The sequence below is a fragment of the Trachurus japonicus genome, chromosome 13, assembly GCF_045865225.1.
Source record: "Trachurus japonicus isolate A0001 chromosome 13, Traja_1.0".
NCBI classification, from domain to species: domain Eukaryota; kingdom Metazoa; phylum Chordata; class Actinopteri; order Carangiformes; family Carangidae; genus Trachurus; species Trachurus japonicus.
This window is the reverse complement of record NC_140919.1, coordinates 28,533,349-28,558,348: the sequence shown is the minus strand read 5'-3', so window position 1 is coordinate 28,558,348 and position 25,000 is coordinate 28,533,349. Positions and strand designations below refer to the sequence as shown.

Sequence of the window (25,000 nt, the reverse complement as noted above, 5' to 3'; positions counted from 1 at the left end):
GTAAAAAAAAAAAAACAACAACAAAAAACATCATGATGAGATAATGTCGTAGCCCTATGATGGGCTGTATGATATGAAATGATCGCATGACACTGACATCCTGATATGGATAGCACGAGAGTCTTTAATGAACTGACATACCGTATATCTGCTGAGTGATGAAGCTGCCTGCTGTAAACCAGTTAAGATCAGAGCAGGTGATACCACTTGTTATTATCTACTTTTTGAAATTAACTAAAAAAAGAAAGAAAGAAAGAAAAAGACACAGGAGGTTAATTTGGCATTTTTGCTAATCTGCTGGTGACAACGTTTGGAAAGAAACAAGTTGGTTGGAATACCTCTGTTGAGTCGGACTAAGAGGAAGCAGACTCGCACTGTAAAAGTTTGGTTGAAGTTACAGTGCGAGTCCTCTCCTTCAGCCAGACTTTTATTTGTTTTTCCAGTGTGGATTTATGTCATGTTGGACGAGCTGCGTGTATTTGAGAGTGAATTCTTAGGCGGTTTTACTAGCAGTGCGTGAATGAAGGAGCCGTCAGAGTTCAAGTGCAGTTGAGGATGTTTTGGTGCATGAGGCTCAACTGCGCATTTTCACTTTCTAAGCCTACGTGTCCTCAATGTGGAGCCAAGTCCCAGCACACACACATGGGTGTACATGATCTCAGATGCACAAAGACATACTCAGAAACATGCACACACTCACACACACTCTGCAGTCCCAGCTGTAACAAATGGGGACCAGATTGTGTATGATGATGATGATGATGTAAAAGACCAGGCATGCTGGTCTCCATGGATGACGAGCTTTGTTGAGTAAATGTTGAGTGTGTGTGTGTGTGTGTGACTATGTGGCGAGTGAGTGTGTGACTGTGTGGTGTGGTGTGTGTGTGTGTGTGTGTGTGTGTGTGTGTGTGGGTCCAAAGAGGTCAAACTGTGATCCACGTGCAATGAGCTTTTAAACAGCTCTATTTGATTCCCTTTAGAATTCATTGTTTGTTGCTGCAGCCAATCACAAACAGCCGTGTGGGGGTGAGAGAATATGTTTCCTTCATTCTACTTTCTCTCTCTTGCTCTGTCTGTGTGCATGCGATTGTTTATATTTAAAGAAGCCAAAGACGTAATGCAACTGAAAAAAAGACGACATCTTTATTTGATCTATGTGTTTTCCAGCACACAGTCTCGACTCATTGACAGTACTGTTCTAAATGACTCGACTTGCTGTGTGTAGTTTTGGGGCAAATTTTAAAACTATGAAGATGTAAAGAAAAATTGTTCTGGTTATTTAGGTGGATTTTAACAGTATTTAACACATTTAACAGCTTTCAGATGCTGTTAAAGGTTTATTTGTGCTTGACTTGTAATTTACAGAATTGTCCTTTAAGTCCAAAGTCTCATTACAATGTTTATGGATGTTGAATTTGGAAATTATCTGTTGCTTCCTACAGGGGAAGCCAGCATGTCTTTTTCTCATTATAATATGGCCCAGTAAAACTCAATGAGCAGATCAGGGCAACTACATTTGCAGAGTTAGGGTCTCTATTAGCATGGTGCGTGTGATGTCACAATATGGGTGGTGGGTGTTAAGGGGACAGAGGATTGTGTGGAGGGTCATGTTCAAACAGCTGGTCTTCTGCAAAGTTGTGAGAACGCTGATAAAGTGAGATGAGAATCCTCATAAAGCAGCTCAGCGCCAGTGTGACGGTTGCACACTGTGTATGTGTGTGAGTGTGTGTGAGTGTGTGTGTGTGTCTGTGTGTGTGTGTGTGCGTTTTCCGAGTAGCATGAGTCAGAAGACAAAGGGTGTGTTCAGCTGACGGAGAGTGGAAGGAAATCAGGAACGTGGAATGATAGAGAGACAGAGAAAGAGAGAGAGAGATGTGACAGTATTTTCAGTGACAGATTTTGGATTTGGGATACCTTGAAATGTACCATGATATTGTAGAAGGTCTTTTCAGGATATCTTAGCTCCTGCTTTTTCTCTTCAGTGCTCTGTTAAATCTGTCTAATGAAAATTAGGTGCAGTACTCACTGTTCTCTTCACTTTATTTTGTTTTTCTTTAAAGGTACTTACTCATCATGTCCACTTCATCTTTGCTCTGATAACAATAGTAGTATCAGTGATGCCTCAGGGATCATGAAGCTCTTCTCCACTCTAAACTTTAAAAGTTGTGCTGTTTGAGCAATGAAGAAGAACTGATTAATGGTTGATTGTGCAATTTTATCCGTTAGCAAAATTATAGCAATTTGGCAATATGTTATACTGGAACAGACAGAAAAAGGGCAACATGGCTTGATTTTCAAGGGGTGGCGCTAGTGACTATCTACAAGATTTTATTTAATTTTTCTTCATTCTTCACTTAAATTAGATTATGAATTCAGATTCTGAGCATGTATCTGCTCATATCTTACAAAGGTTTAACCCTGCACCACACTAAACAACAAAGTATTCTTAACACAATGATATCGGGTTAGTGCTCTGTCTGTATCAGATGATAATCTGATACACCAGTTCAGGTACTTGGAAGGAAAAGATGGCGTCTAAACATCTCCAGAAAGAATCTGCCTGTGAGACTGTAAATGATCTTCTAACTGAGAAAGTGTGAGAGAGAGAGAATCGTCTCAGAGGAACAGAGGCATGATGAATTAAAATGTGTGCATGTGTGTGTCTGTGAGAAAGAGAGAGAGAGAGGCTGACAGCAGTGTTGGGGCAGCTGACGGGGCACAGGGGCAGTTGTAGTCACATGGGGAGCAGAGATGGATTTGGGGGGATTTGAGACTATAGGAGGGTGGGGATGAGGAGGCTTAGGCCAGCTGACACTGTCCACATCACAGGCCAAAGATAGACCGACGTGTACACACTAATAACAGAGAAAAACACAAAAATTAACCTGCGGCTTGGTCTTAAGCCCTGAAATAACAGACACACATATTCACAGCATTTTTAGATAACTTTGAGGCTTTTGGGACTTAGGGCAGCAACGGGAAAAAGTGTATGTGTATGTGTATGTGAATGTGTATGTGTATGTGTATGTGTATGTGTATGTGTATGTGTATGTGTATGAGTGTGTGCATGGGTATGTGTATGTGTTTGTGTGTGTTAGGCAGAAAGACAGGTGTGGCTCAATCAAGGCAGTTGTGTGACACCAGATACTACGACCGGGGAGATAACACACAACGAGTTGAAGACAGAGAATATTAGAGATGGAGTGTGTGACAGTGTGTTATCTGGTGAGCTGTGAGCCTCGTCCTGCCAATCCAAACACAGCTGTCCTGCTCTCACACATACACAAATCCACTGAACAGCCTGTGTGCTTTTGAGCAAGGCCTTTTGCAGAACTCAACCTTACACTCATTTTGACTGCACCAAAAAAAACCTTGGGAGAGATGAGGCAACCAGCTTTTGTGTTTTTGTTCATTTTGTTTGACTCCTGCTGAAGATGTAGTGGTGGAAAGAGAATGATGAAAGTGGAAAAAAACGGAAAGACAAAGGAAAGAAAGAGAGAGGGGAAGAGAGAAAAGAAATGCGAGAGGGAGAGATCAGCCCGGAGTCAGCGAGAGGCAGAGAGAAGAAAGCAAGAAACCCTCTCTTTCTGCCACCTCATTATTCAGTGATGGTCACTAAGTGTGTGCGAGTGTGTGTTTGAGAGAGAAGTCTGCATTTGTGCTTATGTGTCTACATCTGTTTAAGTTTGTGTGTGTGTATGTGTGTATGTGTGTGTGTGTGTGTGTATATATGTGCATGCGTGAGGGTGTGAGTAAAATCAGAAGAGTGTCGAACTCGTTTGGGTCGACCAGGAATTCACACGAGGTCCGGTTACCACTCTTGCAGGCCCTCCGAGGACACCAGCGTGTGTGTATGCAGAAGACAAATGAGTATGAGGGTGATTAGTGTGTATATATATATAGTTGTCTGTGGTTGCATAGTGAGATGTGTGACTTTCTAGAGAGCCAGATAGCTGAGCTGAAAGTGTGTAGTGTCTCTGCGTTCTTTCCATAAGTGTGTGAGTGTGCGTAGAGAAGTTCCTGCACTGCAGCCATTTAATGACATGAGACAAGAATATGTGTGTTTGTGTCTGTTTCTCATTGTGTGTGTGTGTATGTGTGTGTTTGTGTGTGTGTGTGTGGTGGAAGCCATTATTCCAGCCGCTGCGTATTGTCATCACTACCGTCATTTTATTGATGATAGGTACATTATTCATGGTTACTGTGAAAGCTTGCTCTGACATAGTTGAGTCTGACTGAAAAACAACTGTTGCATGAAAACAATCAAACCATGATGAGAAGCTCTGATCTCATTGTGAAAAATTGTTTTGTTACAAATTATTTCTTCAGTTATAGTTACTAGAAATACAGTTCTTTATAAAGGAATCAGAGAATGGGACTACTTTATTTTTTCAACAGGAAAAATATCCTTATAATAATAACTTACACAAGCAATGACTATAATGGAATATAAACAATGGTTCATGGTTTATAAATGAACCCGTTTTATGTAGGAATACCATCAGAACATGTTTGACTGCGAATTCAAAACAGTTGATCCAGTTTGGGCTCCACTAAGTTATTTTGACGAGGAGAGTTTCTGGCAGTGTGATATGATTTTTTTTTTTCCTCTTCTGCAATAGATTTTCTCTGTTATTGTCTGAAATCTTTAAACAGTTCCTCAGCACTTATGGTTTTCTCTACTTTATTTTCCTCTGCTTTCCATTTCTCCTGTTGCCACAGGCAGACTGGCAGCTTTCAGATGAATGTGACAGCAGGTACAACAGAAGGATGGAGAGAGGGAGAGAGGAGAGGAGAGGAGAGGAGAGGAGAGGAGAGGAGAGGAGAGGAGAGGAGAGGAGAGGAGAGGAGAGGAGAGGAGAGGAACTCATGGCATCTTTTCAGCTGTTTGCTCGGCATGGGTCAGGTCACTTGGGCAACACCAATCCTGCTGCCAAAATAAGAAAGACAAGAAAAGAGAGAGAAGGGGAGGGTAAGGTTGGGGGATAGGATGATGGGAAACAGGGGAGCTGAACAGAGGGTGAATAATGCAGAGAAATGGTGAGAAAAAGCCTCCTTTTGTCATGAGGAAATGACCGTTTCCATTTAGTGAAATGCTAAACGAATCTTGCAGCTCACAGTTCCAGGAACTTTGTCTTTATATCTCCTATCTTATATTTTAAGACCTGAGAGGCGAAAGAAAAACACAGCTGTCTGACCAGAAGTACATCACACACACACACACACACACACACACACACACACACATCACAGGGGACTGTTTCTTCAAAATAAAAGCCTTCGCCCAATACACTGAAGGTTATATTAAGACTGATGATTCCTCAAGCTCCGAAAGAGAGTAAAGAGGGCAGAGAGAGCAAAGACGAAGTACACTCTCTCTGCAGTTTCACCAAAGTTTAAAAAGGTGAGAACACATGAAAACATGTACTGCGCTGCACTTGGAGTTTCTGCTAAACAATGTATTGAAGTACGTTTCCTAACAAGAAGTTAGAATCAAATGACGAGTGTTTCCCATAAAGAAAAAGGTCAGAAGTTCAGATCCCTGCTGCTGCCAGGGTCTCGCTGCTCCTGTTACACATCACAACTTTAAAACGGTTAGTGTCATTTAAGGATTGTTTTACATGCAAAGACAGCATCATTGTTTAGTCCTATCAGAAGGTAACTCTGATCACTGCTTATTTTTACCAAAAGATTTGTTGTCCCCTCTAGATTACAGTCCATTTCCAGATATTTTTTTTTTTTTTGGGAGTGTGTAGATATGCAGAAGAAGGGATATTGTTGATCAGAGGAGTGAAGGACATGGAGGTGGAGACTGGCCGGAGAGCAGCAGGCCTCTCCAAGTGAAAAGCGTTACATCAGAGCAGAGGAATTCCTGCCTTTTCTTCCACCTTCTTTTGTTATTCTTTAGAGAGAGTTGCCTTTATTCTTCTCACCGAGTGCTCCGTCACTGCCGGACCTCGGGACAGATAAAGCAGGACAGTGAGGGTCGGGGGGATGGAGGTGAGGGGGAGGAGAGGAAGGAGCCAAGGGAGAGTGGACTGAGTGAGCAGAAAGGGGAGGGGAGGGAGAAGGAAGGAGAGAGGGAGAGAGGGAGGGAGGGAGGCTGGCTGACAGGAAACTATGTTTTTACTGTTCCTTAAAAAAAAAGATTCAAAAAATAACACGAGGAGAAGACGAGAGCAGAGGGAGGTATCAGTAGAAGAAGAGAAGGGGAGACAGGAAACGACAGATAACATACCATCACTGATGTTAAACATGACTCTGTGAGCACATGCTGCACTGAGAAAAGATTGGGACTTAACTGACAAACATCTGTTCACATCTGTTTTTTTGTTTTTTTTCCTTTACACACATTTTTTGTTATATTGTAGTTTGTGTTGTGTTGTGTAGGTCATTTGTGGTAATATCATTTTGTTTTTTGCCGTGTTTCTTTATATTTGCAGTGATGTGCAGCTCTCGTAACAGTTTTCCTCGAATGTATTTTCTTCTGCCATTCGAACAGTCAGCTCCGGTCAAAGCCATATTATATTGTGGAAATATACAGAGCTTTAATGGTGAGTGTTCACACCTCAGCCTGTCAAGAAACCAGGTTACCTGAGCAATGCTTTTTGTTTTTCCTGCTGTGTTGCCTTTAAAGTCAGTGAAAGTCAGTGAAGACTAGTAAAACGCAGCACCTCAGGCCAGCTGACCACAGTAACTCCAGGATTTAATAAGTTTTTCCTAATTGACCATGATTTTGTCTGGTGTAAATGATGTGGAGGCCGGTGGGAGAGTGTGTGTTACAGCCCTGTGGGCACTCAGGGGAGACGAGCTGGACTCACTGCCAGCCTGTTACAAAGCAACCATCACATTTTCATCCACATAAGCTGCAGCATAGGACCAAGCTCTGGTTCCTGTTTTCCCTTCTTTTTTTCTTGTTTGCTTGTTTTCCTTTCTTTCATCCACTTTTTTTCCTTCCTTTTTTCTCCCCTCTTCAAACTCTTTAAGTTTCTTGCATAGATTATTTTTTTCTTTACTCTTTTTTTTAAACAATTTTCCTTCTTTTCTATAGCCTTTCCTTTTCCACCCTTCTTTCCTTCCTTCCTCCCTTCCTCCCCCTCCTATCTTTCTGTCCTGTTCTCTCTAATGAAGACTTGGTCGACTGCAGCAGAGAACAGGTCCAAGTTTCCTTACTGCTGCTGATTACATCAGCACATGCAGTCATGCTCTCTCTCTCTCTCTCTCTCTCTCTCTCTCTCTCTCTCTCTCTTCTCTCTCTTCTCTCAAATCTCACAGACTCTCTCCCTTTGGAATAACAACTCATGACATCACCAACAGCTGCCCAGCTGCATGAAAGAGTGTGTGTTTGGTGCATATTCACAATTGTGTGTGTGTGTGTGTGTGTACATGGTTGGGGGGGTTAGACTGTCAGTTGCCAAGGTAACCAAGCAGGATCAGTCAAGGAGTGAGGACTGACCGCCCCCTTTGTTGGTTTAGAATTGCAGGCCAAAACTTTGCAGCAGCAGTTATGCAACATACCTATCTATCTATCTATCTATCTATCTATCTATCTATCTATCTATCTATCTATCTATCTATCTATCTATCTATCTATCTATCTATGGTCAGTTGTCTGTGTTTCATGTCGACCCTTAAGGCCATGAATCCTTTCTAATTGGATACTGAGGTCTGTGCGGTCGTTTCATTTGGCTTTGTGTGGTGTCAGTCAATTAATCCATTCGTCACTTAGTGACAGAGGCCTATTGGTCATTGTCAGCACTTTTTCCCACATTACAGGGAAAAGCTGAGATTGGTTCAATGTGAAGTAAGAGCAGAAGAGGAAAGGGTAATTTTGATCACATGGCAGAAGCTGATACTTCATCCTAATTTGTAGATTTTGAAGCAGCAATAGGCTACTACCATGTGTAGCACCCAAGAATCAATAAATCATTGCCACAGTCATTTAAAGACATTAGTATAATTACACGAAAGACCACAGAGGAGGCGATGGACTCTCTCATGGGATCCATTTTGTTGCTTTCCAGCACAAAACAGGAAATACTTCACTTTCTGAACTTAAATAGTTAGCAAAATCTTGCATTGGTTTCAAAATACACAACATTTTACACGCACAGCTGTTAAAATTGATCACTTTCATCTGCCATTTTGTTGCAGAAAACCCTAATCGTACTTCCTCCACCAAACCTCTGGTATATTTTTGATGTAGGATTTTTTTTAACTCAACCTTTAGATTAACAACACCCTATCGTCATCTTGCCACATGCCCCTTGGGAAACTTTATGAGACTGTAATGAGGTGGAAACATGATGCCAGGACAGGAGGATCTGCAGCTGACCTTCATCTCTTTTTGACTGTGCCTGTTTCTCTGCTTGTCTGCAGTCCTGTAAGCCTATAAATTTTATATACTCTTTAACCCTGCGGAACAACAAGGTGTTAAGCTGCACCTCTAACAGTCGGTTAATCCAACAGATCTGATCAAAGGTAGCCAGTTAACCTGAGCTTATCCACAGCCTAAGGAGATCTCTTTAATGAGCTTACATTAAACCAGCCGCCAAGTCTCACTATGCTTCCAATCAGCTCCAATGTAGCCTCAGACTTTGTTTTATATTGAGGCCTGTTATTTATTTACTTATTTAATTTGTACCATAGCTCACTCTCTTTTTCTCTTTGCATGGATTTGTTTTCATTAAGATTTGTTGTTTTTCTGTTTTTCCACCTATTTCTCTGTCTCTGTCTATTTAGGATTGCATTCAATCTTTCATTTCACTCCGCATCTGCTTCTGTCTCTGCAGCTGTCTCACTCCGTCTGTGCAGAGTGCCAGAATTAATCAGAAAATATGATTAAATATGATAGAAAGCAAAATAATACAATACAATAATTAATTATGAGAAATAAATATAACCCAGTGTTTAGCTTGTGAAATATTATGGGGTGTATAAATTAGCGTGAGGAAGCCATGTTGCACACCCATAATAAAACATGTTGATATGAAGAAGGTGAAGTTGGATTTTCTCACTCTGCACTAGTTGAATAAGTCTTTTCTTGTCTACATCCACATGTTGCAGTGTCGCCGTGTCTTTTCGTCTCTCTTTTTCTGACGTTGCTTTGTTGTGACAGGTTTCACAAAGGTTTCTCTCTCTGCATCGCAGCCTGTCTGTCTCTCTGCTCGTCTCCGTCTCCCTCTTTCTCCGGTGTCACTCCATTTTGTCATGACTATCGTGACTCTGTGCCGATCTGCCTCTCCCTCTCCGAGTTTCTGTCCGTTCCTCTGTCTTTCTCTCTCCCTCCGCCTCGCTTGATGCTCTGAGGATGTGACAGAAGTCGTGTGAACCTCTGTATCTCTGTATCAGTTGTCTACCTCTCGCCTGCTGTTTTTTTTTTCTATCAGAGTGGTGTTGGATGTGAAAAAGCTGTACATCTCGGCATAGCGGGGGATGAACTTCATGTACCCGTGAACACAAGACTGCTGGCGATACTGTCACATCTCTTCTTCTCTGTTATGTTCTTCTCTGCTGATGTTTCTCAAATATTAAAAAAGTTTGAGAAGCTCACTCAGGGAACTTGAGGGATCTTAAAAGACACTCAGGGGAAAAGGCTTGGATTTTTTTTTTTCTTTTTTACAATTGGGTCACTTTGCAGGAATTTACCAGAATATATCTGACAACTTCACATATTCGTCGCTCTGGCTGGTGGTTTTCTGCCCAACTGTAGAAGAAGCCAGGCTGTTTATGCCTTTGGAGTTTGTCTGAGCTGAAAAACAACATTAATAAACCAAGAAGGAATAAAAAAAATTCAGGCTATGCAGCTTTCTGACTTTGTCGAGGGTATGCACTGCTTTTTTTTTACTTCAGGGCCTGTAAGTGAATTAACACTTACTCCTTCGAGGTCCAGTTTGCTGCTGCAATTTGGCGACCCTAAATCAAATCTATGCCTTAATTTATCTTTTGATTCATGAGATCAAGTCGTTTTTTGCTCGGAGAGCTGATGCAGCTCATACTAATAAACAAAGGCAAGAGTGAGCTTTTATTTGTCCGCTGTTTTATTCGCTGCAGAAACAAGATAAAAACAAGAGTTAAAGCTGTGTTACTGTTAAAAGGTTCAGCTCAATTTAGTTTCACACACATTTTTACAACCTACAATGTGAATTTAAAATATCAAGTTTTCAATTTATTAAACATTATCAGGAAACACATGGCAGCAAATAAACCTGACAGTAGAGCGATGTAGTAATGATGGTTTTTGTTGACCAACCTGGATGGGAATCACCCTGGTCCCCGTGACAACAAAAAAGCCAGTTAGATTTTTTGATTGACTTTTGAAATATTACAGAAAATAAATTTGGTGACAAACTATTATGAGACTTACACATTTTGATCAACAGTGTAATCTTCACACATAAGACCACTTCATGAGTTTTGAAGCTTATATACTAGGTTTGCAACAACAACAAAAAAGCGAATACCAGGCTATAAACTTCTTCTACAAAAGTCTTCCCTCTTAGAAAGTTAGTTGTAGTTTATAAGAGTATAAACACAACTAGGCTGTAAAGTTGGACTGGTGAGTTTGTTGTGTGCGGTGTGATGATGTTTAACATCCCTAACAACCTCTGTAACATGGTCTTACAAGACCTCCAAACTGTGTCCCATTTATTCCCTTACTAAAAACCAGGCTTTTTAAGAGATATGAAGGCTTAAGAAATCATGACTGGGGGATTTATTGACGTATTTTATGTTGTGGAATAAAATGTGTGTAAAGTGCAGGCCTCATTTCAGTTATTTAACTAAACACCTAAAATGATCACTCATTTCTAGATTAGCAGTCATTCCTGCAGCACTCACTGTTAAGACACTGATGTCCAGAACTGCTGGATTGTGCATTTCAAGTAATTAAACAAAATAGTGTCAAAATTCACCTGCCTGGTAAATGTCCACATCTTTCACACCCCAGCTGGGATGACATCACCAAGGTTTATTTTCTTAGGCTTTATAAGGCTCATGCAGCATTGTGTGCCCAAATGAACTTCATATATAGTGTGAAATCTACACCCTGGCCATCATCTGACCTTCAGAGCAATAGAAACGAGGGGGACATTTCCGAGCTGTGTAAATGTGTGTTTATTGTCAGCTACGGTTGTCCAGAGCGGCCAAGTCTCTCCACCCTTGGCTGGCGGAGGTTGGAGGGAATGAATCACGCCTGCTGGCTGCAGATTGACCGCTCTGCTGCAATTAACAGCCAGTGAGACACCTAGTCATCTTTACAGTGAGGAGCCACTGTAACTACACGACTGCGGTGGCCAGTGTGATACACCACTCTTCTCTCACCTCCTGTTGAGAACTTAGTTCAGAGATTGACCGCTCCAGTTGGCAGGAAATGCAACAAAACAAGCTGAAGTTAAAGTTCTTGCTTCTTCGTCCATGTCATTTACAATACATGTACAATATAGCTAAGTTTTGGGTGGGTGGCTCTCACTGCAGGAGAGAGCTGCTTTGATTCCTGACATGCTAACATGTGGCTCACTGTGTTCAGGCTTTAGTTCAGAGGAACATGCGGCTGCAATTTCTCCAGTCACACCAGCGTGCATCGTCATACCGAGCATGCATATGTTTTTGTGAGTTACTGTGAGTCAGAAATCAGAAGAGAAGCCGCTCACTGTGCTTTCTTTCTGCTGCCTCCGGTGCCTCTCTGGTCATCAGGGAGAGGAGGAAGAAGGAGGAGGAGGAGGAGGAAGGAGTGAGTCATGCAAGCTAGACTATAATAAAAACAACTGCCAGGGTCCACAGCCTGGATCATGACGGTGATGATGATGATAGCGTTCTGGTGCTGAACAAAGTGGTGTTGGGTCACTTGGTCACTGTGGAGAGAGCGAGCTGAAGTTCACGTATGAGATGAATTTCACAGACTCTTCACAGCTTTTCATTTTCAATCCTCTACAGTACGTCCTTTGATGGAAAGAAGTGCTCCACTAATTGACCCTCCTGAACATTTTGTACTTGACTTTGCAGGTTGCGACAGTACACTGGAGCCGAGCTGCATCAGTAGCTGTAGCCAATACAGTATACTGTATTCACCAAACAAACTATAGCACATGCACCATGACTGAATAGATTTTATTAATATTTCTGACTCAGTGGAAGTTAAACACCTGGCATTACTAGTTCCCGCTGGCAGTGCTGCAGATGTTAGATCTGAAACTAAACAACCTTCTGACCTGAGACTTTCCACAACCTGGACGTTTGTGAGACTTTGGAGCTTAGTTGACCGTGTTTCCTTTGAGGTCCACTGTGTGTGTTGTGGTCCTTTTATAACCTTGTTTCATTTTCTCATCCCTACATCTCCATTTCTCCCCAAAGCGGTAATAAATACGTAGGTTTATTCCTATTGCACATGTCAGGACATGGTGGTTGGAAACACACAAAGTGTAGAGCATGAAATCAGGTTTTAGAGTCCTCAGAACTGAAATAAAAAATGCAATAAAGCAAAGCACATGACAACTTAATGTTTTAAGTTCCAGAAAAACATGGGCACATTAGGCATGTTAAATGTGTATTTTATTGTTCTTACTGTATTCAACATGAGCAATATGAACAATGTCTCATAAAATTGTTATTTAAACACCACCGTCTTAACAACATTGAGCAGATATCTCTGCTGCTGCAGCAGCAGCAGCTGCAGCACGTCAGGTTTGGAAACAGCTTCCAAATGCTAAAGTGTGTGGAGCTTCATTTTACAAGAGGCAAATGTTACATACAATGACACACACACACACACACATACACACACACACACACTAATGCCTCCCACCAATTGTGAAGTTACAACAGCTCACCCTCGATCACTGAGGGAAGTGTAAACTTGCTGGTTTTGGTATTAATGCATAACGCGCACAAAAAAAATTAACACACTAACATAAAGTAAAACACAGATTACTTCAGTATAATTCACTCAACATGATCACAATCAGCTGGTTATTAATTGATCTTTAGGTGAATATTTTTGTGATGAAGTGAAGCGGCTCTGTGGCACAGCTGTGCAGCAGTGTCAGGATGATCTCCACTGACAGAGTGGCCTTTTCTGCTACACTCACACATACACACACACGCACACACACAATAATCACAAAATACACACACAGAAAAATACACACACTCATGCCAAGACAATGGCCTGTTAATCCTTGCTTCTGATTGGATGAGTCCAGATTACCCAGAGGGCACCAGCTGTCGAGGAGAGGCAAGGCCCAGTTTCCTCAGTATCAACACACAAACACACTCACTCATACACACTCACTCACTCCGCCGGACAGGCCGCTCTGCTCATTAATATGAATTAATTCAGACTGATGCTGAAGTGTTTACCCACAGACTGTTAGCAAGATGCTGTACCTGCAATCTCATGCAACAACTCCTTTGTGTGATTTATTAGTTCGTTGTCACCTTCGTTCGTCCAGACTGAGGCATTCAGCTGCTGTCAACAGTGACTGTTTGTCACTGCTGTCAACACACTGTAAAAATAGGAATGGGAATTCATACCTCTGTAATGCTAACAGGCGTTACAATGGGCCAGTATGACCAGGTAGCCAAAAGCTGCAAATGTCTGAATGCGCTTTGTTTTATTTTTAGCCTGTTGTGTCACTGCTGCACCATGAATCCTCAAATCAAGCCTTTTCACTATATTCATATTCATATACACAAGTTTTCACAGTTCAGGACAAATTCATTGTTCAGAATTTTCATTAATCCAGATCTACACTCCAGATTACTTTTATGATTTTCTTTGCCCCACTTTTATGGTTTCATAAACATAACATGTCTCTCACCATTGTTACTTCTGAATTTTATTACCTAAATTGGTCTCCAATTAAATTCCAGGCAGCATTAAAACAGCATTTTTAATTTAGTTCTTTGCCCTTGCACCATAAAGTAGCATCAGTTCCCAACCCCCACATACACACGCACAGACGCTTTTATCCCTCATTCCCTCAATCCCCCTGTTCCCATGCAGAGCAGCCACAGAGGGCCGAGCCGGGCCAAACCGAGCCAGTCCAACAATGTGGGGAGAGGGAGGGGACGGGAAGCGCTAACTGACACACTGCTGGGCCGAGATAAGAGCAGAGCCCGCCAAATACTTGAGTCAAGGGAGAGAAAAAGAGAGAGAGTGAGAGAGGAAGAAGAGGAAATGGGGGGAAACGAAGGGGAAATAAAGCAAGTTAGAGGAGGAGGAAGGAAGGGAGAGTATGGAGAGGAAAAAGAGAGATGGGAAAGAGAGGAGAGAGAGACAATAAAGGCTAAAAGGGAGAGAGAGAGAGAGAGAGAGAGCCAAAGAGAGATTTACTTTTAGTGTGTTGTTGAGATAGAGTCAGACTGAGAGGCTTTACATTGGCCTAGATTCTCTGTTACACCCACTGTCTGTCTGTCTGTCTGTCTGTCTGTCTGTCTGTCTGTCTGTCTGTCTGTCTGTCCGTCCGTCTGTCCGTCTGTCTGTCTGTGTTATTGGGACACTGAGGAGTTTGCCATGAAAACACTGGCTCTGAGGTTAAAGTGCTGTGAAGCATCGCACTAGTGGTTTCTGCGTATTTTGGCCTATTTTCTAAAAGTCGTATTTTTTACATCACAGCTCAGGGTTTTGGCAGAGACCGTTGTGTGTCTGTGTGTCTTTAAAGCTATCAGAAGGAAAATAAATGAGCGCACTGCAGAACCCTGCTCAAGTCATGTAAACATCACAATAAAGATCACGAACACATTCTTTTAAAAAAATAATTATTTGTTTTAGATATGTTTGTGGGGCAGACTTAATCTGCACTTAACCTGCATCACTACACAATGAAGACACAGGCTCAACTAAAGTGTTGAATAAAAAAAAGGGTCCACACCTGTTATGGACTTTGATTGATTCCATGTAAAGGACTGAAAGCCTCTTATTCATTTTAGATAAAGCAATTACAAACTTACAGTGTATTTTAAAATGGTGAGCAGAGATATGACACATTGACAAAGAGCTACTAAATAGAGATTCATTGTAGCAATAACAATAAAGAGCTGTTCTATTTTGTTCTTTAAAACACACCTGTTCAGTACCAAAGAAGTTCAAACCACTGATAAAGATGTCAAGGTTTTCACATGGACATCAAGAGCCTGTAGGCCTTTTGTTAATTTTATTAATTAACGAAATAACCAGTTTGTGTTGCTCTTATAAAGTCGGTGGACTGAAAGAACCACGGCTGCCACACTTTTTAAAATTTCAAAAGAACCTCAAACTTTCTCATTGTTTTCTGTTACTGTAAATGTGAGCTTCAGCACAGAAACAGAACACCATGTGAGTATTACACTGCTACACCGGAGTGCACTATTTATGAAAGGCTGATTTTCTCTTGATCACTAATTCAGTAGCTCAGTTTCAGATCTTGTAAATACTCAGTGTTTGGTCACACATTCCTGCAGCAACAGAGGAAGTGCATGAGATGCGTGTAGGCACATACACACGTTACCTCACAAATGCAAACATATCGTTTTCTTTCATATGTTTCTCCTTTTAAGTATTCAGCGATGATAAATCTCGGTTTCTCGTGCTGCAGTGGAAGATAAATCCTCCACACCTCCACAGCTTTTGATTTGTGTAATAGACTTTAGCCAGGTTGTTTGGAGGTGATATAAATCTTCAAAATAAAGCTTTTAAAGCTTACGCACATGTTCAGCCCAGACCAAAGAAGCAGTTTGGAAATCATCGTGTCGTGTTTTATTTTTCATGTGACTGGGAGAATAATGTCAACGTCCTGGAAACAGACATAAACTGAATGTTTGTGAGAAGATGCAGTGGAAATGTGAACTCTGGTGTTTTTTGCTCCTAAATGGTTTTGTGCTGTCAAACTTCTTTTGCTTCATCTCTCACAGATACACTTTGTGTTAAATTGTATCCACTCTGTTCCTGTTTTTTCAATATGTTTCAAGCAGTCCATTTTAATGATGTAATTACAAGTTTTTCCTCAATTTTCTGCTACAAACATCTTGTGCCACTCACAAGATCTTGGCTCTTTGATTCAGTTTTTTGCTAATTCTTTGCAGCAGATAAACTTTTTTCGGAGAGCAGTATGAAGTTTGAATGAAACAGAAAATTCAGAGTCTTTGTGCCAGAATTGGGACAGCATACCCAGCACAGCATCCAACTTTCACCTGCTCCACCCACCGCCTTAAGATCTTTATGAGAAAACCTGAATGAAACCAGCCCCTATTTGAATTAGCTCTTTGTATCTCCTGTTGGCCGTCAGTTTAAACTCACCATGACCTGTCTGTCTATGTGTGTGTGTTTGTCCAGGCACGACAGAGCGGGTGTGTCTGATCCAGGGGACAGTGGAGGCGCTGAACGGCGTCCATGACTTCATCGCTGAGAAGGTGAGGGAGATGCCTCAGAGCACCCAGAAGACAGAGCCGGTCAGCATCCTGCAGCCGCAGACCACCGTCAACCCAGACCGCGTCAAACAGGTCGGTCTCACTGTCGCTTCTGTTGTGCCTCTGTTCTATTCCAGGAAACTCACATCAACTTCAGGCTATCCCTGCAATTATGTGTGTGTGTGTGTGTGTGTTTATCAGCATTGTCAGTGTGTGTGTGCCAGCTCGGCTGAAGGGCTGCATTAGGAAGAGAGGGAGGGAAGTGTTTGCTTTTGGAACGACAAATGGTGTGTGTGTCTGTGGTCGAGTTGTGATTTTCTGTTTGAGTGAAGCTGAATGTAGAAGGAGAGAGAAAAAGGAAACTGTCAGGCAACCATACCGAGATGAAACAGATGAGGGAGGGAGAGTGATATGGGGAAATGTTGGAAATGAGGTTAAAAAAAACAACAGCGAGGCAAAAATGAAAAAGATAGAAAAACAGTAAAGGAGGGAAGACGAAAAAAGGAGTAGAGTGGAGGATAGAAATAGAGAGGGTGGGGGAAGATGAGATCCACTGAGATGTGATGCAATAAGTGAGGTGAGAACATTATAATAAACTCCACGTGACATGAACTGTTAGCTGCTGCACAACGCGCACACACACATATCACACATATTACACATTGTCTGAACAAAGAAAACAGCACTTCAGCTTCCCCTCTGACCTCCTGTATATTCAATATCTCTTTCTCTCTCTCTTTACTTGGACCAGCTGTTGGGAAGCTTGTGGCTGGAGGAAGAGTTTTTTGTTACTGTCGCCTCCCAATTTGAAAGATGTTTATATGATGCTGTGTTATTGTAACAAAACACTCATTGACAGAGGCTCTTGCCATGAAATATTAAAGCACGGTCACATCTGCTATCGCTGCTCATGGACCATTTAAGCTTCTCCAAGGTGACAACATTTTTATGCTCACAATATGCAGTGGCGTATTTTGGCCATAAGGTGGCTGAAGACAGCATTTCCACCACGGATGGCCTTCACTTTCCAAAAAACATGTTTTTGTTGTTGTTGTTGTTTTATTCTGTTGGCTCAAGGTGTCTGCACAAAAACAGGAACAAAGTAAAACAATACTTTGACTGTATTTTATTGAAACATAGAAAACACTACAAGCCCAGGTCTTTGTAGCAAAGAAAAAGAAGTGCATTGTCTCGAAAAATATTAATTTCTTTGTTTGTTTCTTTTTTCTTTGTTCTTTGTATTTTTATGTTGACCATATCTGTCAAAGAGTATCAGATTTCTATCAAGTCATTATATGACTGTTGGATTAGTATTAAACGATGCAGTTTTTATGAGTTTTTGGTCACTTTAATTCATAATTTAGTAGGTGCTACAGTATAAATGTGTTTTCATTACACATATTGTACGTGCTTGTTGCACTTGAACCTACGCTCCTAAAAGTGGAACTGCAGTTAAAGTTATTTATGATGGAAAAACTGGAACATCCTAATATTTTTTTTAAGTCTGTGTGTTGTTGTCTACTCATCTCAGTGCATCTGGATGGCTGTATTGAGGGAGAGAAATCCCTGGGCAGCGGGTTGTGTGTTGTGATAATTCACATCACAGAGTCGAAGTCTCACTCAGCAAAGTCATTTCACAAAGTGTGTGTTTGCAAAGAAGCTTCATGAAGCGCATTCTGCTGCTGATTGTACGACTGCATCTGATCGAGAACCAATAGCAGCTGTGTAATGAAGGACAATTAGTGCAGCCATTGATTATGATCCCAATCTGTTTAAGTCATTATCATAATTCTCTCTTCATGATCGCTCCCTATTGATTAGTCAGGTCTGGCATTGTTTCCATGTATTGACTTATCCAGGCTTGCCAGACATGCATTCTAGCAGAGAAACACACACACACATTGAAAAGATATTACAGGAACTATAAGTACGGAAAAGAAATGTTCCAAATGAAAAACTGAAATGACGACATCTCCTGCAGAGCAACAAAATTACATTTTTTAAAAGAAGTTTCTTGTGTCTCCTCCACGTCTTTGAGCTCTGCTGTTGCGTTAGAGTTGCGTATGTTTTCCCCTGCTGCAATTTCTCATCCTCTGTCATGAGCAGAATTTGGGGGCGGAGGAAGGAAAGGAATGCTACGCCTTTATAGTTTTGAATAATTATAGTTACCAGACTTCTGTGCAAACACACACACACACACACACACACACACGCACACATACTGTATGGACACACACACACACAGTCCTCGGAGATAGAGGATTTTTTGCAGAGCACACAATTCTAAGGTGCTGTTATGAAGTGATTTTATGCATAATTAATCAGTGCTGGGTACACACACACACACACACACAGTTACTCACCCACACCCAGTCCTCAAGCCCACACACACGCTGGCTGATGCAAATAGCAGTGTTGTTTGCACTTATGGTTTCTTGTTTTCTTGTATCTTGTTGTAAGTTTAATGCTACATTTCATGCAGCCATGAGTTTTGGTGCCGTTGCTCATGTTGGTGCGGAGTTCGGGCTCTCAGTCAGTGCTGCAGTTCATTCCAAAGGTACTAGATCTGTTTGAGGTCAGTCAAGTTTTTCCACACCAAACTCAGGTTGCAGTTGCCAGGCAACCACTGGAGACTGCTGAAAGTTATTGCAGCACTGCTGTACCCCATAAAACAGTGAACTATCATTTTCACACTTTAACACTGCTTCCCCGTGTCGAGCTGAGTGTGTGTCGTTGACAAAATGTAAAAGCATTTCTTCAGTACCAGCCTCAGTATGTCCCCGTCACCTGCTCCTCCTGCACACAGATAACATGTTTGCTGTGTTGTTGTTTTTTTTATTCAGTTTGCATCTTGAGCATCTGAGCGCAGAGCTGACTGACAGCTGAGTAATGCTGTTTTGGACGAGGCGAGCAGCCGCAGGGAGACAAGCAGGCTAATAGCTGCTGATATTTAGACGCCTGTAATAGAGGGCGAATCCCCCTGTTGCTCTTTAGGCTATTTATACCACGTCAGAGAGGAGGCTAAATGGGTTTGTGCTGCATTTGACGACACATAGATACGCACATGTTCACACACACACACACACACACACACACACACACACACACACACACACACACAGAAAGAAACCCCCCACCACATAAAAATAACCTCTCCAGTCCAGACATACACTAAATTTGAGGAAGACAAAATAGAAGCATAATGTAAAATTTTATATTAAAATAAGATGAAATGTTTTTTTAATAAGATGCAACAAGAATAGGACGATTAGTAGTGAAGATTAGTAACAAATAAATATATTTCATGACTGAAAAAGAAGTTAACTGGTCTAAATTTAAAATACTTGGTTGTGTTTCTGTTTTACTGCATCATTGGTCCTGAAACTTTTTTCAGACCCAATTGAAATGAAAAAAATGGAGAGAGTGTTTTAATCCTATTAGGAAAAAAGTCACATACTCATTGTCTATTTATGATGGAAATAGAGATAAAATAAATGCTTCCACTTCTGGACCCCCAGGAACCTCCCAAATGACCCCTGGTACAGCCAAAAGCGGTGCCTTTGTTTCAAAAACTATTTGGAGCACACACTGCCTCCAACTAACACATACAAACTCAGAGTGTAGGTCAGTGGATGACTAGTAATTTAAGACATCTTGGGCGACCCTCACAGGACTTTAAAAGCATGGTTGTAACTAAAACACCACAAACTCACTTTGATCTGAGGAATGGAGCTCATGACAACAGACACACACAGTCATGTGCTGACATACACACCATTGTACACATGTGTGCTTGTGAAAGATGTATTGGTGTCCAGTGCGCTGCAGCCGTTGGTTGTCTACTATTTCTGGTTGTGGATAAAATATCTTCTTCTTGTCAAGAGTCCGGCTGTTGCAACATGTGGTTCTGGCATAACTGGTTAACCCCTGGGACCGAGGGAGTCAGAGCGGGAGAGAGGGGACGCACAGAGAGAAGAGATGAGTGAAAGGGGGTTGTGATGTTGGATCGAGATGCTGGATGGAAGAGGGTGAAACTGAAAAGCATGGAGGAAGATGACATGAAGATAGATAGATATATTGAGAGAGTGAGAGGGGGGAGGGGGCAAACAAAGCCCAGAATGAGAGTCGGGCCAGCTGAGTGGGTGACTGAAAGCTGGACGCAGATCTGAACTCTTGTTAGCCGACAGCTGCAGAGTGACAGAGAGCCTTGCTGGAAGAAGCAGCTGCTGATAGAAAGAAAAACAGAGCAGCAACAGCGACGACACCGACAGACAGACAACACGCCGCGCGCGCTTCAAGGCCACGTGATGGGACAGCAGACCAGAGACGAAGAAGATTTATGCTGAATGAATTCTTTCAGTGGCTCTGACATGACATGAAGAGATTTCATTGAAGGATTTCAATACACGTTGTTTCAGCAGCACATTACGCAGGAGAGTCTGGTTTAAATAGGTGAAAGAATGAATGTTTATTTCGAACATTATTATAATAAAAGATATGAAAAATAACAATGTGATAAACAAAAGAATTGTTCACAAAGGAGTAGGATGACACACATACTTATCCGGTCCTGTAGGAGCGGTGAATGTTCTCAAAAACCTGACTGATGCAAAATGTAAACAAATTATTTTAGCACTAAACGTCTCATTTGGAGATGTATGTGCAGTACTTTACTTTTACTGATTGATAAACTATTAATTTTATTCCATAATGATGATACACCAACATAAAATATGGGTGATGCTGCATATTATGTGAGCTGTAGGCCTACTATTTATTGAATCTGTAAAAAATACAAAACTCCAATATTCAGAATCAGTACATGAAATCTCAATAATTCCAATGTTCCCTGAAAGAACGTCTTGTTTTGGGGCATTTTACTTTAACTGAAAAGTTTCTCAGCCTATCACACTCAGCTGTGTTGTTTGCTGTTGGACCCGCCCAACTCAGTTTCTCCCATCATAAACCCACCCAGGCTCCTTCATGTATACCTAAATGTTGATGTTTTGAAACTACTGACAAGAGGACAAGTAAAGACCCAAATTCTAACTGTTCCAAAAAAAGGCACTTTTCTCTATAAATTCAGCCTTTGAAGAGAACCTCCCAGGCAGAATGTAGTGAGGCATCACCTTTTTACTGCAATCAATATAGTATTCATATAGACAGCGAAACGTGCCCTCTACACTGTTATTGTTGCATTATGGTTTGTGGAAGTGAGCTGCAGAAAGGAGGCTGCGTCCCCCATGAGATCAGCTGTAAATGGGCTGTGGTTTTGTTGTGGTATTATTCTGGGGCTATTTTTGGCCACGGCTGGCCCACACTTGCTTTTATTCAGACTGAAAAGTTCAGCAGGACTTTGGCGTTGTTCATTTGTACGGCACACAGTGCAGAGAGGTTAACACACACATACAGTACAGGAGCATTCACACACATCCACCCCAGTGTTTTCCTTCTCTGACCTCTTCCTGCAGGAGAGAGAAGCCATTTCCTGTGACCTTTCACCTCCTGCATAAACACCTGTTTCCTTCTTCCTGTTATTGCCTCTCTACACAGGAAGTTAGCCATAAATGCCAGGAAAATGAGTCTGGCTCACGTTGTGTCAGATGATGAAGAGGTGGGAGTGTAAGACTCTGAGCTGAGTTGGCAAGATAGAAATAATTCAGCTTCAGCCAAACACTGAGTCAAACACACCAAGAGTGTGGAGAAGTTGTGTGTTGTTGTTGTTGTTGCTGATCAATGAAGGGAGGAATAATGAACAGCTCTGATATTTAATAGCATTTCATTGAATCGGTGTCCTATCAAATCCATCTGTGTTCAGCTCTCAGCATCAGTGAGTGATTAAAGATAAAATAGAACTCAAAGATCCAGTTGCATAAAAGGAGATTCTGACTACTGTCTACTGTAATAGACATGTCATCAGCTGACTTCCACACCACAGAGCACTCATCAGTGGTCGTCTCGTGATAAAGAGACATCAGAGTGTTTTGTTTTTTTGCAGGTTGGTCCAGAAATGCATTAGCTACGGCTGCTATTAAGGAGAAAAGAGAGAGACTTTGCAAAATTCAATACGATATTCTTCTGCAACAGGATTTAGAAAATCTTAACATCTTGCCAACCTGAATCAGAGCCAGATACATGAGAACATGTGTTGTCCCTCACTTAAACCTGCTAAAACTTTTTTTTTTTTTTTTGGCAACTTGAGTGTAACAGAAACAACTCATGAGAGTTATAGTATTTGCACAGCATCATTCATTTATTTTCTCCTTTGTGTCCAATGTTTCTTCTCTTTTAGCTCTGGCCTCCACCAACTCCTAAGGGAAACATTTGGCTATGTCACTGCTAAATGCTCCACTGTGTTTACTCCATCTAACTCAAATCAAAACTCACTTGACAGCTGTGTTAAATGTAAAATCTTCAGATGAGTGCTTCGGGGAAACGTTGTATTCTGTTGTGATCAGGGTTTTCACTTTGTTGCTTTAAAACCTCCTTATGTAATGTTTTCTGTTGTTTTTTTTTTTGTTTTTTTGGTCTCTGTCTCATTGCTGAGTCAGCAGATTAACACACACTCATGCACATGCGCCCACACACACACACACACACACACACACACACACACACACACACACACACTGTCCCTCTTACCTGCTCCAAACAGTGATGATGGAGTGTCTACAGTACATTATACTAACTCTCTCTCTCTCTCTTTCTCTGTTGAACAACCTGAATTCATGAAACCCACACACACAGAAATCAGCTTCATATGTGCCATACGGTTCACATCCTGCCTGCTCTTTTCTTTTCCCACTGTTGCCTGTGGGGGTCACATGAGATTTTTTTTTTTTTAAAAAGGAAAGTGAAGAGGGAAAAAATGTAGCAGGTGTGATGTACATGGGGAGTGGCCTCAGCAGGAGAGAGGGAGGTTTAATGGAGTTTTTGACCTTTTCCCTCTGGGCTTCTGGACAGAGGAGATGACAGGAGAGGAGGTAAACACAAAGGAGGAAAGACAGAAACAGTTCATAGCACAAATAGATTTTGTGTTGTTTAATGTTTTTTTGTTGTTGTTATTTTTTTAACTTTGTATTCTCCTTTCACACCCAATCTAAGAAGTTAATGTGTTGCTGTTTGAGCTTGTGACACAGCAGGTTATGTTTTTTAAAGGAGTTTTTTTTCCTCTGCCAGGAAACTGTTGTCTGTTTCAGCTCACACAGCAGACTGAAAGTGTTGTGCTGTGTGGAGGAGGATAAAAAAATCATCAGGTACGATCTTCTAACGTGTCCAAGGGGGATTTGATTCATTATCGCACCAATCACTCCTCCCCCTCATGTCTCACGCATGTTAATGTTTGACACGACCTCCTACAAATTCCATCATTGGATATTCTCATTAGTGATTTACAGTCAGTATCACGAGTTAGGGAAGTTGATGTTTGTAGATTAGTTTTCCAGATCACCGTAATATGTCAGTTGACATTTTTACTATTTCACTGTGACTAAGATTCATTTCTAAACTTAGCCAGGAGGCTGAGACCAGACGTTAACCAGAGATATATTTCCAGCTGTGGCACAATGATGACACATGGCGTTTAATATTCGACCCCATGCCATAATAAATTTTTCAAAGAAGAATTGTTTTTATTATTATTTAATTTATCACGGAACTCATTTGTTTTCGTCTATTTATTCATGTTGATAGGGATAATAAATATGACATAATTTCAAAACAATGCAATGAAACCCATGTGTTGCACAAAGAGTTTATAGCAGTAGAGAATTTGCAACATCAGTCCCTAGTTTGGCTTTTACATGGAATTAAAACCCGTTGATATTACTTGTGTACTTTGATGCAGTTGTGAGTGCAGGTGTTTTAGTTGTAATGAGGTGTTGCTAATAAGGGAACTGAATACTTCCTCCTCTACTGACAAAGACAGCACATCACAGATTATCAGCAACTTCAACAACTGAAAACAGAAAATAATTCCTCTTTGCACCCGTTGAGAATAATCTGCTAATAACTCATAAATCTGGAAAGAGGAAAAGAGAAAAGGAGAGGGTAATGAAGGATTAACGGGGCAGACATGAAGACAGCCAGCAATAATTATCCTGCTGTTCAAACAGAAAAGTCTCCCGTCAACAAAGCACATCAGGTCCAAGTATATTCTACATGTGCTTGCTCCAGCACTTCACTGACGTTACAATACGTGATGTTTTCCTTACATTCAGCATCAAGTGGAAAGACTCTAGATTTATTATGCATCAAAATTCAGCTGGACATGTTTGGTATCTTTGGAAACTTCAGATTTTGTGGGTTTGAACGAGTTTTGGCTGCACAGCATGGATGTGATGATGGAACCAGAGGAGGCTTTAACCAGTTAAAGGAAACCAAAACAACTTATGGCCTGAACAGATATTTACAAAAACATTTTCATGCATCACACATCATACTTTTCCAGCCAGTATTTTAAAATGACTTTAATTATATGGCTTTACATGCTCATTAGTATGACAAATCATGTACAACTTTATGCTATATGTGCAAATAGTTCTCAGAGGACAATCCACATAATGAACTCAGGATAAATTGCAACCTATAGGTATGTAATGTGTGTCTATGTGTGCAC

At 41.2% G+C, this 25,000-nt stretch overlaps 1 protein-coding gene across 2 annotated transcripts in view; it reads left to right on the top strand.

Moving 5' to 3' along the window:
- The window catches only part of nova2 (NOVA alternative splicing regulator 2), a 72,633-nt gene that overhangs the window by 36,097 nt on the left and 11,536 nt on the right, over nucleotides 1-25,000 (top strand). For both annotated transcript variants that reach the window (XM_085795765.1, XM_085795763.1), the window contains one exon: nucleotides 16,310-16,476. In XM_085795765.1, the coding sequence (XP_085651891.1) occupies nucleotides 16,310-16,476 (167 nt within the window). The remainder of the gene's footprint in view (nucleotides 1-16,309; nucleotides 16,477-25,000) is intronic.